General features: G+C 41.8%; 1 protein-coding gene across 4 annotated transcripts in view; it reads right to left on the reverse strand.

Annotated features, from left to right (window-relative positions):
• The window catches only part of NFAT5 (nuclear factor of activated T cells 5), a 436,025-nt gene that overhangs the window by 73,568 nt on the left and 344,715 nt on the right, over nt 1-17,742 (reverse strand). For all 4 annotated transcript variants that reach the window (XM_053699472.1, XM_053699473.1, XM_053699475.1 and 1 more), the window contains one exon: nt 11,139-11,216. In XM_053699472.1, coding sequence (XP_053555447.1) covers nt 11,139-11,216 — 78 coding nt within the window. The remainder of the gene's footprint in view (nt 1-11,138; nt 11,217-17,742) is intronic.

Below are 17,742 nucleotides of genomic sequence, written 5' to 3' on the forward strand. Positions count from 1 at the left end.
CAACCTCAAAATGCCTATAAATACACCCCTCACCACACCCACAATTCAGTTTAACAAATAGCCAAGTAGTGGGGTGATAGAAAAAGGAGTAAAAAGCATAAAAAAAGGAACTGGAAAAATAATTGTGCTTTATACAAAAAACATAACCACCATAAAAAGGGTGGGTCTCATGGACTCTTGCCAATATGAAAGAAATGAATTTATCAGGTAAGTTCTTACATAAATTATGCTTTCTTTCATGTAACTGGCAAGAGTCCATGAGCTAGTGACGTATGGGATCTGCCTGAGGATCCCTGGACCTGGACAGGTACCTGGGAAGTTTCTTGTTTAGATGGGAGGCCATCAGATCTATTTTTGGAAGACCCCACATCTGAACAATCTGAAAACACACATCTGGATGGAAAGACCACTCCCCCGGATGTAAAGTATGACGGCTGAGATAATCCGCTTCCCAATTGTCTACACCTGGGATATGTACCGCAGAAATTAGACAAGAGCTGGATTCCGCCCAAGAAAGTATCCAAGATAATTCTTTCATAGCTAGGAGACTGAGTCCCACCCTGATGATTGACATATCTGCCACAGTTGTGATATGGTCTGTCTGAAAACAAATGAATGGTTCTCTCTTCAACAGAGGCCAAACCTGATGAGCCCTGAAAATAGCACGGAGTTCTAAAATATTGATTGGTAACCTCGCCTCTTGAAGTTTCTAAACCCCTTGTGCTGTCAGAGATCCACAGACAGCTCCCCAACCTGAAAGACTTGCATCTGTTGATGAACAAAAGAGGCCCCTTGAACTATACGATGGTGTTCTAAGGGATTTAAGGATATTAACTGTGATATATTTGTATAATCCCTGCACCATTGGTTCAGCATCCAAAGCTGGAGAGGTCTCATATGAAAACGAGCAAAGGGGACTGCATCCGATGCTGCAGTCATGAGACCTAAAACTTCCATGCACATAGCCACTGAAGGGAATAATTGAGACTGAAGGTTCCGACAAGCTGAAACAAACTGTATTCGTCATGGACACTGAATCTATCTGGAAACCTAAAAAGTTGACCCTTGTCTGAGGAATCAAGTAACTTTTTGGTAAATTGATCCTCCAACCATGTCTTTGAAGAAACAACACTATTTTATTTGTGTGAGATTCGGCAGAATGTAAAGACTGAGCTAGTACCAAGATATCGTCCAAATAAGGAAACACCGTAATACCCTGTTCTCTGATTACAGAGAGTAGGGCACCGAGAACCTTTGAAAAAATTATTGGAGCTCTCGCTAGGCCAAATGTAAGAGCGACAAATTGGTAATGCTTGTCCAGAAAAGAGAATCTAAGAAACCGATAGTGATCTGGATTAATCGGAATATGAAGATATGCATCCTGTAAGTCTATCGTGGACATGTAATGACCTTGCTGAACAAAAGGCAGAATAGTCCTTATAGTCACCATTTTGAAAGTTGGCACTCTTACAAAATTATTAAAAATATTCAGATCTAGAACTGGCCTGAATGAATTTTCTTTCTTTGGGACAATAAAGATTTGAATAAAACCCCAGACCCTGTTCCTGAGACAGTATGATTACCCCTGAAAGCTCTAGATCTGAAACACACTTCAGAAAAGCCTGAGCCTTCACTGGATTTGCTGGAACGCGCGAGAGAAAAAATCTCACAGGAGGTCTTACCCTGACTCCTATTCGATACCCTTGAGAGACAATACTCTGAATCCAATGATTTTGGACAGAATCTGCCCAAATGTTTTGGAAAAATTTCAATCTGCCCCCCACCAGCTGAGCTGGAATGAGGGCCGCACCATCATGCAGACTTGGGTGCTGGCTTTGGTTTCTTAAAAGGCTTGGATTTATTCCAACTTGAAGAAGGTTTCCAATTGGAACCAGATTCTTTGGGGGAAGGATTTGGTTTCTGTTCCTTATTCTGTCGAAAAGAACGAAAACAATTATAAGCTTTAGATTTACCCTTAGATTTTTTATCCTGAGGTAAAAAACTTCCTTCCCCCCAGTGACAGTTGAAATAATTGAATCCAACTGAGCACCAAATAAATTGTTACCTTGGAAAGAAAGAGATAGTAATCTAGACTTAGATACCATGTCAGAATTCCAATACTTGAGCCACAAAGCTCTTCTAGCTAAAATAGCTAAAAACATAGATTTAACATCAATTTTGATTATATCAAAAATAGCATCACAGATAAAATTATTAGCATGTTGAAGCAAGCGAACAATGCTAGACAAATCAGGATCTGTTCATGTTGCACTAAGCTTTTTGGGATCTTTCCCAAAACTCCAATCTGACTGCTGGCAAAGGATACAAATTTTTAAACCTAGAAGAAGGAATAAAAAGTACCAGGCCTATTCCATTCCTTTGAAATCATATCAGAAATAGCATCAGGAACTAGAAAAACCTCTGGAGTAACCACAAGAGGTTTATAAACAGAATTTAAATGTTTTCTAGTTTTAGTATCAAGAGGACTAGTTTCCTCAATATCCAAAGTAATAAACACCTCTTTTAACAAGGAACGAATATACTCTATCTTAAAGAGATAAGTAGATTTGTCAGTGTCAATATCTGAGGTAGGATCTTCTGAAACAGATAGATCCTCATCAGAGGAGGAAAATTCAGTATATTTTCGCTCATTTGAAATCTCATCAACTTTATGAGAAGTTTTAAAAGAATTTTTGCGTTTATTAGAAGGCGGAATAGCAGACAAAGCCTTCTGAATCGCAACAGCAATAAAATCTTCTATATTCACAGGGATACCATGTACATTAGATGTTGAAGGAACAACAGGCATTATACTAGTACTGATGGATACATTCTCTGCATGTAAAAGCTTATCATGACAATTGTTACATACTACAGCTGGAGATATAATCTCCGCTAACTTACAACAGATACACTTATCTTTGGTAGAACTGTTATCAAGCAGCAGGGATCCAACAGTGGTTTCTGAGACAGGAACAGATTGAGACATCTTGCAAATGTAATAGAAAAAATAACATATAAAGCAAAATGATCAATTTCCTTATATGGCAGTTTCAGGAATGGGAAAAAATGCAAACAGCATAGCCCTCTGAGCATAGAAAAAGGCAAGAGGCATATCAGAAGTGGGGTTTAAATAATTAGATTATTTGGCGCCAAGAATCACACGCAACGCAAAATGATTTTTTTTTTGGCGCTAACAACATCCGGAAATGACGCAACTCGCATCATGGCAGACTCAACCTTGTGCAAGGAGACCTGGCGTCAACGGAAATGACGAATCTGCATCACCGAACGTACCTTCGCGCCAAAAAAATTTTCGGGCATAGAATGATGCATAAATATGAGCATTTTGCGGCCTCGCGAGCCTAATTTTTGCACGCGAAAATTAATGAAAAACAGTCAATTTTGAAGAAAAGACTAAACCCCAGGTAAGAAAAAAAAAAAAAAAAACTTCCGAAATATGTTTTCCCAATTTTGAAACTGAAAGTCTGCAAAAGGAAATATACATAAACCTGACTCATGGCAAATATAAGTACAATACATATATTTAGAACTTTACATTAATATATAAAGTGCCAAACCATAGCTGAGAGTGTCTTAAAGGGATAGTAAACCTTAAAAATAATGTTATATAATTCTGCACATAGTGCAGAATTATATAACATTATTTAAGTGCTATAGTTCTAAACGTCTTTTTCTCTTCAACTAAGTAAAAATGACGGCGCTTTTACAGACCCGCTCTCTGCTGAGCGGGTCTTTAATATTTAGTCAGCGCATCGGGCCAGCTGTATAGTCACAGCCCGGCCCGACCGCGCCATAAGATTAAGTGCAGCTCGCTCCTGTGACAGGAGCGAGCTGCACTTAGTGCTATGGCGCGGTCGGGCCGGGCTGTGACTATACAGCTGGCCCGATGCGCTGACTAAATATTACAGACCCGCTCAGCAGAGAGCGGGTCTGTAAAAGCGCCGTAATTTTTACTTATTTGAAGAGAAAAAAGCCGTTTAGAACTATAGCACTTAAATAATGTTATATAATTCTGCACTATGTGCAGAATTATATAACATTATTTTTAAGGTTTACTGTCCCTTTAAGTAATGAAAACATGCTTACCGAAAGACACCAATCCACATATAGCCAAACCAGTACTGAAACAGTTATCAGTAGAGGTAATGGAATATGAGAGTATATAGTCGATCTGAAAAGGGAGGTAGGAGATTAATCTCTACGACCGATAACAGAGAACTTATGAAAAGATTTCCCGCAAGGAAAACCATAGAATTCAATAGGTGAAACTCCCTTCACATCCCTCTGACATTCACTGTACTCTGAGAGGAATCGGGCTTCAAAATGCTGAGAAGTGCATATCAACGTAGAAATCTTAGCACAAACTTACTTCACCATCTCCATAGAGAGGCAAAGTTTGTAAAACTGAATTGTGGGTGTGGTGAGGGGTGTACTTAAAGGCATTTTGAGGTTTGGGAAACTTTGCCCCTCCTGGTAGGATTGTATATCCCATACGTCACTAGCTCATGAACTCTTGACAATTCCATGAAATAAATATTGTTTGTTGTAACTTGATATCTGCCAATTTCTAATGAACGTATATATCATGTGTTTTTAACTTTATATATACTTTAGGTGTGGATATAGTAGGTAGCATACTGCTTTCTGTAGCAGCTGGGAAGCGGCATTGGGGTTGCCATGACAACGGGCAAACTATATGCATCATCTTTGGGACAGGAACAGGAAGATGACGTCACGGGCATCCGGAGCGCCGCCGACAGCGGCATGGCAAACAGTTCACAGTGGAGGGTATAAAAAGAGGTAAGATGGGTTTTATAGGTGTGTAAATTTTTTGTCTGAAGACGGGGGTGACCCCGAAACGTTACAGAATGATGGATTAAAAACAGAATTTATGTTTACCTGATAAATTACTTTCTCCAACGGTGTGTCCGGTCCACGGCGTCATCCTTACTTGTGGGATATTCTCTTCCCCAACAGGAAATGGCAAAGAGCCCAGCAAAGCTGGTCACATGATCCCTCCTAGGCTCCGCCTTCCCCAGTCATTCGACCGACGTAAAGGAGGAATATTTGCATAGGAGAAATCATATGATACCGTGGTGACTGTAGTTAAAGAAAATAAATCATCAGACCTGATTAAAAAACCAGGGCGGGCCGTGGACCGGACACACCGTTGGAGAAAGTAATTTATCAGGTAAACATAAATTCTGTTTTCTCCAACATAGGTGTGTCCGGTCCACGGCGTCATCCTTACTTGTGGGAACCAATACCAAAGCTTTAGGACACGGATGATGGGAGGGAGCAAATCAGGTCACCTAGATGGAAGGCACCACGGTTTGCAAAACCTTTCTCCCAAAAATAGCCTCAGAAGAAGCAAAAGTATCAAATTTGTAAAATTTGGTAAAAGTGTGCAGTGAAGACCAAGTCGCTGCCTTACATATCTGATCAACAGAAGCCTCGTTCTTAAAGGCCCATGTGGAAGCCACGGCCCTAGTGGAATGAGCTGTGATTCTTTCAGGAGGCTGCCGTCCGGCAGTCTCATAAGCCAATCTGATGATGCTTTTAAGCCCAAAAGATAGAGAGGTAGAAGTTGCTTTTTGACCTCTCCTTTTACCAGAATAAACAACAAACAAGGAAGATGTTTGTCTGAAATCCTTTGTAGCATCTAAATAGAATTTTAGAGCACGGACAACGTCCAAATTGTGTAACAAACGTTCCTTCTATGAAACTGGATTCGGACACAAAGGTGGTACAACTATCTCCTGGTTAATATTTTTGTTGGAAACAACCTTCGGAAGAAAACCAGGCTCAGTACGTAAAAACCACCTTATCTGCATGGACCAGATAGGGCAGAGAACACTGCAGAGCAGATAACTCAGAAACTCTTCTAGCGGAAGAAATTGCAACCTAAAACAAAACTTTCCAAGATAATAACTTAATATCTACGGAATGTAAGGGTTCAAACGGAACCCCTTGAAGAACTGAAAGAACTAGATTAAGACTCCAGGGAAGAGTCAAAGGTCTGTAAACAGGCTTGATTCTAACCAGAGCCTGAACAAACGCTTAAACGTCTGGCACAGCTGCCAGCCTTTTGTGAAGTAAAACAGATAAAGCAGAGATCTGTCCCTTCAGAGAACTCGCAGAAAATCCTTTCTCCAAACCTTCTTGTAGAAAGGAAAGAATCTTAGGAATTTTTATCTTGTTCCATGGGAATCCTTTAGATTCACACCAACAGATATATTTTTTCCATATATTATGGTAAATTTTTCTAGTTACAGGCTTTCTAGCCTGAATAAGAGTATCTATTACAGAATCTGAAAACCCACGCTTTGATAAAATCAAGCGTTCAAACTCCAAGCAGTCAGTTGGAGGAAAACCAGATTCGGATGTTCGAATGGACCCTGAATAAGAAGGTCCTGTCTCAAAGGTAGCTTCCATGGTGGAGCCGATGACACATTCACCAGGTCTGCATACCAAGTCCTGCGTGGCCACACAGGAACTATAAAGGTCACCGAAGCCCTCTCCAGATTGATCCTGGCTACCAGCCTGGGAATGAGAGGAAACGGTGGGAATACATAAGCTAGGTTGAAGATCCAAGGTGCTACTATTGTATCCAATAGAGTCGCCTTGGGATCCCTGGATTTGGACCCGTAACAAGGGACCATGAAGTTCTGACGAGAGGCCATCAGAACCATGTCTGGAATGCCCCATAATTGAGTTATTTGGGCAAAGATTTCCAGATGGAGTTCCCACTCCCCCGGATGCTCCTCCATCGCCAGGGAACTCCTTGTTACCCCCTGATGGTTGATATATGTAACAGTCGTCATGATGTCTGATTGAAACCTTATGAATTTGGCCTTTGCTAGTCGAGGCCAAGCCTTGAGAGCATTGAATATCGCTCTCAGTTCCATTATGTTTATCGGGAGAAGAGAGTCTTCCCGAAACCATAGACCCTGAGTTTTCAGGGGTTCCCAGACCGCGCCCCAGCCCACCAGACTGGCGTCGGTCGTGACAATGACCTATTCTGGTCTGCGGAAGCTCATTCCCTGTGACAGGTTGTCCAGGGTCAGCCACCAACGGAGTGAATCTCTGGTTATTTGATCTACTTGTATCGTCGGAGACAAGTCTGTATAATCCCCATTCCACTGTCTGAGCATGCACAGGTGCAATGGTCTTAGATGAATTCGTGCAAAAGGAACTATGTCCATTGCCGCAACCATCAAACCTATTACTTCCATGGACTGCGCTATGGAAGGAAGAAGAACAGAATGAAGTACCTGACAAGAGCTTAGAAGTTTTGATTTTCTGGCCTCTGTCAGAAAAACCTTCATTTCTAAGGAAACTATTATTGTTCCCAAGAAGGGAACTCTTGTTGACGGGGACAGAGAACTTTTTTCTATGTTCACTTTCCACCTGTGAGATCTGAGAAAGGCTAGGACAATGTCCGTATGAGCCCTTGCTTTTGACAGAGACGACACTTGAATCAGGATGTCGTCCAAGTAAGGTACTACTGCAATGCCCCTTGGTCTTAGCACCGCTAGAAGGGACCCTAGTACCCTTGTGAAAATCCTTGGAGCAGTGGCTAATCCGAATGGAAGTGCCACAGGTAATGCTTGTCCAGAAAGGCGAACCTTAGGAACCGAAAATGTTCCTTGTGGATAGGAATACGTAGGTACGCATCCTTTAAGTCCACCGTGGTCATGAATTGACCTTCCTGGATGGTAGGAAGGATCGTTCGAATGGTTTCCATTTTGAATGATGAAACCCTTAGAAACTTGTTTAGAATCTTGAGATCTAAAATAGGTCTGAATGTTCCCTCTTTTTTGGGAATTATGAACAGGTTGGAGTAAAAACCCATCCCTTGTTCTCCTAATGGAACAGGATGAATCACTCCCATGCTTAACAGGTCTTCTACACAGTGTAAGAATGCCTGTTCGAAGATAATTGAGACCCGTGGAACCTTCCCCTTGGGGGTAGTTCCCTGAATTCCAGGAGATAACCTTGAGAAACTATTTCTAGCGCCCAAGGATCCTGAACATCTCTTGCCCCAGCCTGAGCAAAGAGAGAAAGTCTGCCCCCCACCAGATCCTTCCCAGATCGGGGGCCAACACTTCATGCTGTTTTGGTAGCAGTGGCAGGTGACTTGGCCTGCTTACCCTTGTTCCAGCCTTGCATCGGCCTCCAGGCTGGCTTGGTTTGAGAAGTATTACCCTCTTGCTTAGAGGGTGTAGAATTTGAGGCTGGTCCGTTTCTGCGAAAGGGACGAAAATTTGGCTTCTTTTTAGCCTTAAAAGACCTATCCAGAGGAAGGGCGTGGCCCTTTCCCCCAGTGATGTCTGAAATAATCTCTTTCAAGTCAGGGCCAAACAGTGTTTTACCCTTGAAAGGGATGTTAAGCAAAAGCGCTCTGCGCGCCACAATAGCAAACCCTGAATTATTCGCCGCTAATCTAGCTAATTGCAAAGCGGCATCTAAAATAAAAAAGAGTTAGCCAATTTAAGAGCTTGAACTCTGTCCAAAACCTCCTCGTACGAAGATTCTTTATTGAGCGACTTTTCTAGTTCTTCGAACCAGAAACACGCAGCTGTAGTGACAGGAACAATGCATGAAATTGGTTGTAGAAGGTAACCTTGCTGAACAAACATCTTTTTAAGCAAACCCTCTAACCTTTAATCCATAGGATCTTGAAAGCACAACTATCTTCTATAGGAATAGAAGTGCGTTTGTTTAGAGTAGAAACCGCCCCCTCGACCTTGGGGACTGTATGCTATAAGTCCTTTCTGGGGTCGACTATAGGAACTAATTTCTTAAATATAGGGGGAGGACAAAAGGTATGCCGGGCCTTTCCCACTCCTTATTTACTATGTCCGCCACCCGCTTGGGTATAGGAAAAACATCGGGGGGCACCGGAACCTCTAGGAACTTGTCCATCTTACCTAATTTCTCTGGAATGACCAAATTGTCACAATCATCCAGAGTAGATAATACCTCCTTAAGTAGTGCGTGGAGATGTTGAAATTTAAATTTAAAAGTTACAATATCAGGTTCTGCTTGTTGAGAAATTTTCCCTGAATCTGAAATTTCTCCCTCAGACAAAACCTCCCTCCTGGCCCCTTCAGATAGGTGTGAGGGTATGTCAGAACAGATATTATCAGCGTCCTCTTGCTCTTCAGTGTTTAAAACAGAGCAATCACGCTTTCTCTGATAAGTAGGCATTTTGGAAAAAATGCATGCAATAGAATTATCCATTACAGCCATTAATTGTTGTATGGTAATAAGTATTGGCGCACTAGATGTACTAGGGGCCTCTTGTGTGGGCAAAACTGGTGTAGACACAGAAGGGGATGATGCAGTACCATGCTTACTCCCCTCATTAGAGGAATCATCTTGGGCAATATCATATCTATGGCATTATTATCCCTACTTTGTTTGGACATTATGACACAAATATATCACATATAATTAAATGGGGAGACACATTGGCTTTCATACATATAGAACATCGTTATCTGATGGTTCAGACATGTTAAACAGGCTTAAACTTGTCAACAAAGCACAAAAAACGTTTTACAATAAAACCGTTACTGTCCCTTTAAATTTCAAACTGAACACACTTTATTACTGAATATGTGAAAAAGTATGAAGGAATTGTTCAAATTTCACCAAAATTTCACCACAGTAACTTAAAGCCTTAAAAGTATTGCACACCAAATTTGAAAGCTTTAACCCTTAAAATAACGGAACCGGAGCCGTTTTTACATTTAACCCCTATACAGTCCCAGGTATCTGCTTTGCTGAGACCCAACCAAGCCCAGAGGGGAATACGATACCAAATGATGCCTTCTATAAGCTTTTTCAGTGGTTCTTAGCTCCTCACACATGCATCTGCATGCCATGCTTTCCAAAAACAACTGCGCATTAGAGGCGCGAAAATGAGGCTCTGTCTATGACTAGAAAAGGCCCCCAGTGAAAAAGGTGTCCAATACAGTGCCTGCCGTTTTTATTAAAACAATCCCCAAGATTTAACAACTATTAAAAGTAATAATCTGCCAAATATACTTAGTAAAGTAATCGTTTTAGCCCAGAAAAATGTCTACCAGTTTTTTAAGCCCTAATGAAGCCCTTTATTCTTTTACTTAAACTAAGAAAATGGCTTACCGGTTCCCATAGGGAAAATGACAGCTTCCAGCATTACCGAGTCTTGTTAGAAATGTGTCATACCTCAAGCAGCAAAAGTCTGCTCACTGTTTCCCCCAACTGAAGTTAATTCCTCTCAACAGTCCTGTGTGGAAACAGCCATTGATTTTAGTAACGGTTGCTAAAATCATTTTCCTCTTACAAACAGAAATCTTCATCTCTTTCCTGTTTCAGAGTAAATAGTACATACCAGCACTATTTTAAAATAACAAACTCTTGATTGAAGAATAAAAACTACATTTAAACACCAAAAACCTCTAAGCCATCTCCGTGGAGATGTTGCCTGTACAACGGCAAAGAGAATGACTGGGGAAGGCGGAGCCTAGGAGGGATCATGTGACCAGCTTTGCTGGGCTCTTTGCCATTTCCTGTTGGGGAAGAGAATATCCCACAAGTAAGGATGACGCCGTGGACCGGACACACCTATGTTGGAGAAATCCTGCTTGAAAAAGTGCCTGTAAGTGTATCCATTTCTTTTGGAATATATATATATATATATATATATATATATATATATATACACACACATATATACACACACATATATATACACACATACACACACACATATATATATACACATACACACACACACACACACACACACACTGTACATGCACACACATACACACACACACACACACATGTATATACATACATATACATACACACACACACACTGTACATGCACACACATACACACACACACATATACGCACACATCCCATATAATACATGTCTCTACTTTTAGACCATTAAAAATCAACTTATTACAGCTGTTTGCAGAGAATTTGTAGAGAAAAATTACAGTATAAAACTATAGAAATGTATAAAGTGGCAGGATATTGAATTTTAGCATGCAACAGTGCTAGGTAACTGGTGTAAATATATACCATACTACAAAGGGAATATAGGAATACCTTTCATAGATTCTTCAAAAGTACATGATTGTGTTGGGCTGGGTACCTCTTTCTTTACAAGAAGATTTACAGGAATGGCTGTCAATGAAAGAACAAATAAATAAGTTAAAAATATCATGTACCTGGAATTAAAATTGCAAGAGATGGACATTCAATTTCTACCAGACATGTCTAAATAATATTTCTTATCTAAATCATTAAACAGAAAAATAAATTAAGAATACATTCTAAATATTACCACCACTATCTGAGATCTTGACCAAGAAAAAAATGACACTTTCATGAATCAGATAGAGCATGCAGTTTTAAATAACTTTAAAATTTTCTTCCATTAATAAAATGTGCAGTCTTTTTATATTTACACTGAGCCATCAGCTCCCACTGAGCATGTGCAAGAATTCACAGAATATATGTATATGCATTTGTGATTGGCTGATGGCTGTCACATGACACAGGAGTGGAAAAAGACAAAAAAAATCTACTACTCATCTGAAGTTCAGACTTAGTGCTATTGCATGGTCTTTTTATGAGACATTTGTTGATTATGCAAATAAAAACCCAAAGGCAACCCTGATTTTGCAAATAGAGTGGTTAATAATACAGGGTGCTCAAATAGGGATTCAATGTACATTCTATGGTCACAGTGGGCAGACTTCTCTTAAATGGACATTAAACCCAACGTTCTAATTTACTTCTATTATCTAATTTGCTTCATTCTCTTGATATTCTGTGCTGAAAAGCATATCTAGATAGGCTCAGTAGCTTCTGATTGGTGGCTGCACATATTTGCCTCTTGTGATTGGCTCACCCATGTGCATTGTTATTTCTTTAACAAAGGATATCTAAAGAATTAAGCAAATTTGATAATAGAAGTAAATTGGAATGTTGTTTAAAACTGCATTTTCTGTCTGAATCATGAAAGAAAATTTTTGGGTTTAATGTCCCTTTAAATTCAACTCGAGTAGCTGGAAAATACAAAACAAACTGCCAGCAGTAGAGCAACTAACACAGGGCGTCACATGTGAGCCTTGCTGATTATCTGCCACTAATACACCTGAGTGACAAGTGCAAAAATTGTCAAAGCAAATGGAACAAGGAGTTACATACTAGGAAGTCACCATTTGATATATGTGCATAGCAGGGAGTTTATGTAGCTACAGGGAAAAATGGCTTCTCCTACACAGTGATGAAGTAAAATGAAAATATTTACATAATTTAAAAGGGTCATGAAACCCAAAAATGTGCTTTATTCTCTTGGTATTCTTTGTGGAAGCAGCAACAATGCACTACTGAGAGCTAGCTGAAAACAGTTGAGCTACCTGAAGCCACCAATCAGCAGCTAGCTCCAAGTAGTGCATTGTTGATCCTAAGACTACCTAAGTATGCTTAAAAAACATAATTTTTTCTTACCAGATAGATTCCTTTCCTTCCGGATAGGTAGAGTCCACGGCTTTCTATCCTTACTGTTGGGAAATACAAAACCTGGCCACCAGGAAAAGGCAAAGACACCCCAGTCAAAGGCTTAAATATCCCTCCCACTTTTCATTACCCCAGTCATTCTGCAGAGGGAACAAGGAAAAGTAGGAGAAACATTAGGGTATAAATGGTGCCAGAAGAATAAAATAAATAGGGGACCGCCCATAGACAAGAAAAAACGTGTGGGGGCTGTGGACTCTCCCTATCTGGAAGGAAAGGAATTTATCTGGTAAGCATAAATTATGTTTTCCTTCCTAAGATAGGGAGAGTCCACAGCTTCATTCCTTACTGTTGGGAAAACTATATCAAAGCTCCAGAGGACACTGAATGAATAATGGGAGGGAACAAAAAGGAAGAGGCGGACCCTATTCTGAGGGCAACACAGCCTGCAAAACTATTCTACCGAAAGCTGCTTCAGCCGAAGCAAAAATATCAAACTTGTAAAATTTTGAATAAGTATGTAAGAAGGACCAGGTAGCCGGCCTTACAAATCTGATCCATAGAGGCCTCGTTCTTAAAGGCCCAAAAGGAAGCCACTGCTCTAGTGGAATGAGCCGTTATCCTCTCAGAAGGACGATGACCCGCTGTCTCGTAAGCTTAGCGGATTACACTCCTTAACCAAAAAGATAGGGACGTCGAAGTAGCCTTCTGCCCCTTACGCTTCCCCGGACAACAAACAAAGAGGAAGATTGTCTAAACTCCATAGTAGCCTGAAGAAAAACCTTCAAGGCGCGAACCACATCCAAATTGTGAAGTAAGCGTTCCATCGATGAAGAAGGATTAGGATACAAGGAAGGAACCACAATCTCCTGATTGATGTTGCGATCTGACACAACCTTAGGAAGAAAACCTAATTTAGTATGTAAAACTGCCTTATCTGCATGAAAAATCAGATAAGGGGGCTCACATTGCAGAGCAGAGATCTCAGAAACTCTGCGCGCAGAGGCAATAGCCAATAAAAAGAGAACCTTCCAAGATAACAATTTAATGTTAACGGAATGCAGAGGCTCAAACAGAACCTGTTGCAAAACCCGAAGAACAAGATTTAGGCTCCAAAGAGGAGCCCCAGATTTAAACACAATTCTCACTCTAATCAGAGCCTTAAAGGACTGCACGTCTGGAAGCTCAGCCAATCTCATGTGCTATAAAACAGACAGGGCCTAAATCTGTCCCCTCAGGTAACTAGCAGAAAGGCCCTTCTCCAGCCCATCCTGGAGAAAAGATAAGATCCTGGCAACCTTAACTCTGTGCAAGGAAAAACCACGCTCTTCACACCAGAATAAGTAGGTCCTCCACACCTTGTGGTAGATACACAGAGTAACTGGTTTATGAGCTTGAATAAGAGTATCAATGACACTCTCAGAGAAACCTCTCTTGGCTAAGACTAAGCGTTCCATCTCCACGCTGTCAGCCTCAGAGAATCTAGATTTTGATGAACAAATTAACCTTGTATCAGCAGGTCTCTGCAACAAGCTAACTTCTATGGAGGAGATGAGGACATCCCTACTAGATCCGCGAACCACGTCCTTCGCGGCCATGGCAGAGCAATCAGGATTACGGATACCCACTCCTGCTTGATACAGCCCACCACTCGAGGAAGAAGCAGTAATGGAGGAAAAAGATATACGAGTTTGAACCTCCAGGGCACTGCTAGTGCAACTATTAGATCCGCTTGGGGATCCCTCGACCCGTACCTGGGTAGCTTGGTATTGAGACGGGACGCCATGAGATCCATCTCCAGCATCCCCCACTTGCTGCATATCTCTGCAAACACTTTGTGAGGGAGAGACCATTTATCTGGATGGAAGGATTGCCTGCTGAGAAAATCCGCCTCCCAGATGTCCAAACCCGGAATGTGGATTCCTGACTTCGAACAGCTGTGGACCTCCACCCACTCCAGAATCTGAGATACTTCCTTCATCACCAAGGAACTTCTTGTTCCCACCTGATGGTTATTGTCTGATTGGAATCTGATAAACTGGGACGAACCCAGAAGTGGCCAAGCCTTCAAGGCCTTGAAAACTGCAAGAAGTTCCAAAATATTGATCAGGAGTGAGGACTCCTCCGGAGTCCACAACCCCTATGCCTTCCTGGCACCCCAAACAGCTCCCCATCCGGATAGGCTTGCGTCCGTAATCACAATCTCCCAGGATGGTCTTAAGAAGCATGTCCCTCGGGACAGATGATCTGGACAGAGCCACCAAGAGAGAGATTCTCTCGACCGGCTGTCTAATGCAATCTGTTTAGACGGATCTGAATGATGGCCGTTCCACTGTCTCAGCATGCACAGTTGTAAAGGTCTGAGACGGAACATGGCAAAAGGAATGATGTCCATGCAGGACACTATGAGACCAATTACCGCCATACACTGAGCTACAGAGGGACTCAAGAAGGTCCTGAGGGCAAGACATGCCGAAGTTAGCTTGCATCGTCTCTGGTCTGTTAGAAATATACTCATTGATATGGAGTCTATTATAGTACCCAGGAATTCCACCCTGGTACTTGGGATAAGAACTATTTTCCAAGTTTATCTTCCATCCATGTGATCAAAGAAGACTGAGAAGGGAGTCAGAGAATTCTTTTGCAAGATGAAAAGATGGTGCTTGTACCAGAAGTATGGGGCTACTGCAATACCCTGAGTTCTGGCAACGGCTAGAAGAGCCCCCAGAACCTTTGTAAAGATTCTTGGAGCAGCAGCTAGGCCAAACGCAAGGGCAAGAACTGGAAGTTCTGGTCCAGGAATACAAACCTCAGGAACTGAAAGTGTTCCCTGTGAATTGGAACATGAAGGTAAGCGTCCTTCAGATCTATAGTGGTCATAAACTGGCCTTCCTGAACTAAAGGAAGGATGGACCTTATCATTTTTTTTTTTTTTTGTTTAAGCACTTTAGTTCCAGAATTGGGCGGACCGTTCCCTCCATCTTTGGGACCACGAAAAGGTTTAAATAAAACCCCAAACCTCTTTCTTCCATAGGCACCGGGACAACAACTCCTGAGGAGGATAGATCCTGAACACACCCTAGAAAGGCATCCCTCTTTTCTGGTCTGGTAGACAGATTTGAGAGAAGGAATCTGCCCCTTGGCGGATGAGATTTTAAGCCTATCTTGTATCCCTGAGATACCACCTCCAGGACCTACAGATCCTGTATGCCCTTGAACCCGCGTCTGAAAAAAAGAGACAGTCTGACCCCTACACGATCCGATCCCGGATCGGGGGCCGCCCCTTCATGCCGTTTTTTTTTCCTGTGGGCTTCTTATTCTGCTTGGACTTATTCTTGAACTGAGCCAGCTTCTAAGTACTCTTGGGTTGCTCAGGCTTGGAGGATTGTTGTCGTTGGGATTTGTCAGAACAAAAGGAACGAAAATTAGAAGATTGTCGTCCCTTAGACTTGTTCTTCTTATCTTGCGGTAGGAAGGCATCCTTGCCTCCGGTAACTGTAGAAATAATGGAGTCCAGGCCTGGACCAAATAAAATTTTTCCCTTGAAGGGAGGAGAAAGGAGCCTGGACTTAGAAATCATATCCGCAGACCAAGACTTAAACCAGAGCGCCCGGCGGGCTAGGACCGAAAAGCCAGAGGCCTTTGCAATTAGGCAAATAATTTGCATGTTCACATCACAGATAAAAGAGTTAGCAATTCTCAGACCTTTAATTCTGCATTGAATATCCTCGAGGGGAAACTCCACCTCAATGAGTTCCGACAAAGAGTCGCACCAGTAGGTAGCTGCTCTGGCAACCGCGGCAACTGCATTCGCCGGTTGAAACAAAAATCCTGCATGTTGAAACATCTTTCTCAGAAAGATTTCCATTTTCTTATCCATCAGCTCTCTGAACAAAGAACTATCCTCAAGAGGTATAGTACTATGTTTAGCAAGCGTAGAGATAGCACCATTACCCTTAGGAATGGAGCTCCACAAATCCAGTTGAGAGTCCGGGAAAGGGAACAACTTTTAAAAAGTAAACGAGAGGGAAAAGTAAGAACCAATTTTTTCCCATTCGTTCTTAATAATGTTTGCCATCTGGGTCAGGAGAGCTCTGTTTAACCTTTCTCTTGGGTTTGTTAGAGTGAAGTAATGCACTGAGGGCCACAGACACCTTCGTTTGTAACTGCGTGGCAAAGTCCGTAGGAAGAAAGCCCCCTCCGGATGGAGGATTAGATGTGCTACAGGGAACTGCATGTGGAGTGGATAATGTAGCAAGGGTAGTAATCTCACGGGACGCCGAGTCCTGAGAGGTAGACGGCTCAGAGGAACTAATAGCCTTAGCAGGCTTGTCTCCTTTCTTAGACTTTATAACAGTGTTAAGGCATGTGGAATATAATTGAGTGGGCGGGAAAACCACGGCCTCCTCACAATATAAACAGGTATGATTTAGTACAGAAGGAGTACCTTCTAACATGTCAGAGTCCTCCATTGCTCAGGTTATACCCACACACAAAAAAAGTTTATTATAGAAAACTGCACCTTTATACTCCCAATGGCTGAGACACTCACCAACTCCTAGACCGAGACAGTTAACAGAGGAAACGCATTCCTCAGGTACAAGTCTCAGCCGTAATGGAGGAAATGAACATAGACCCCCTGTTTTTACAAGTACTGATTAATTAACCCCAACTGTTCAATAAACCCCCTTTAGTGGATATTAACCCTGGATCCTATCAAGGTATAAAAGAGCCACACTGTGACCCTGTTATAGCATTTTTTGTGTAAAAATGTAAACAATCTACCTCCAGGATCCATGCTGTGGAACAGAACACAGCCTCTCAAGTGTGACAGTCTTATAGCAGCGCTCCTGACATGGACTTGAGTGAGAGAAAGCAGGAAGTGAAACTCGTCAACACTGATTGCTTAGGAGATGTTAGCAGTAGTCTCGATGGTTTTGCAGAAAAACTTTTCCCTGCATCTCCAGACTCTAACTCTTCTGACACTTCACTGCCACCTCCTAACGTTATGAAAGGCAAAGAATGACTGGGGTACTGAGGAAGTGGGAGGGATATTTAAGCCTTTGGCTGGGGTGTCTTTGCCTCCTCCTGGTGGCAAGGTGTTGTATTTCCCAACAGTAAGGAATGAAGCTATGGAATATATATATACATATATATATATATATATATATTTTATGCTTTCCATCAT

This window comes from Bombina bombina, chromosome 1, assembly GCF_027579735.1.
Source record: "Bombina bombina isolate aBomBom1 chromosome 1, aBomBom1.pri, whole genome shotgun sequence".
In the NCBI taxonomy this organism is placed as follows: domain Eukaryota; kingdom Metazoa; phylum Chordata; class Amphibia; order Anura; family Bombinatoridae; genus Bombina; species Bombina bombina.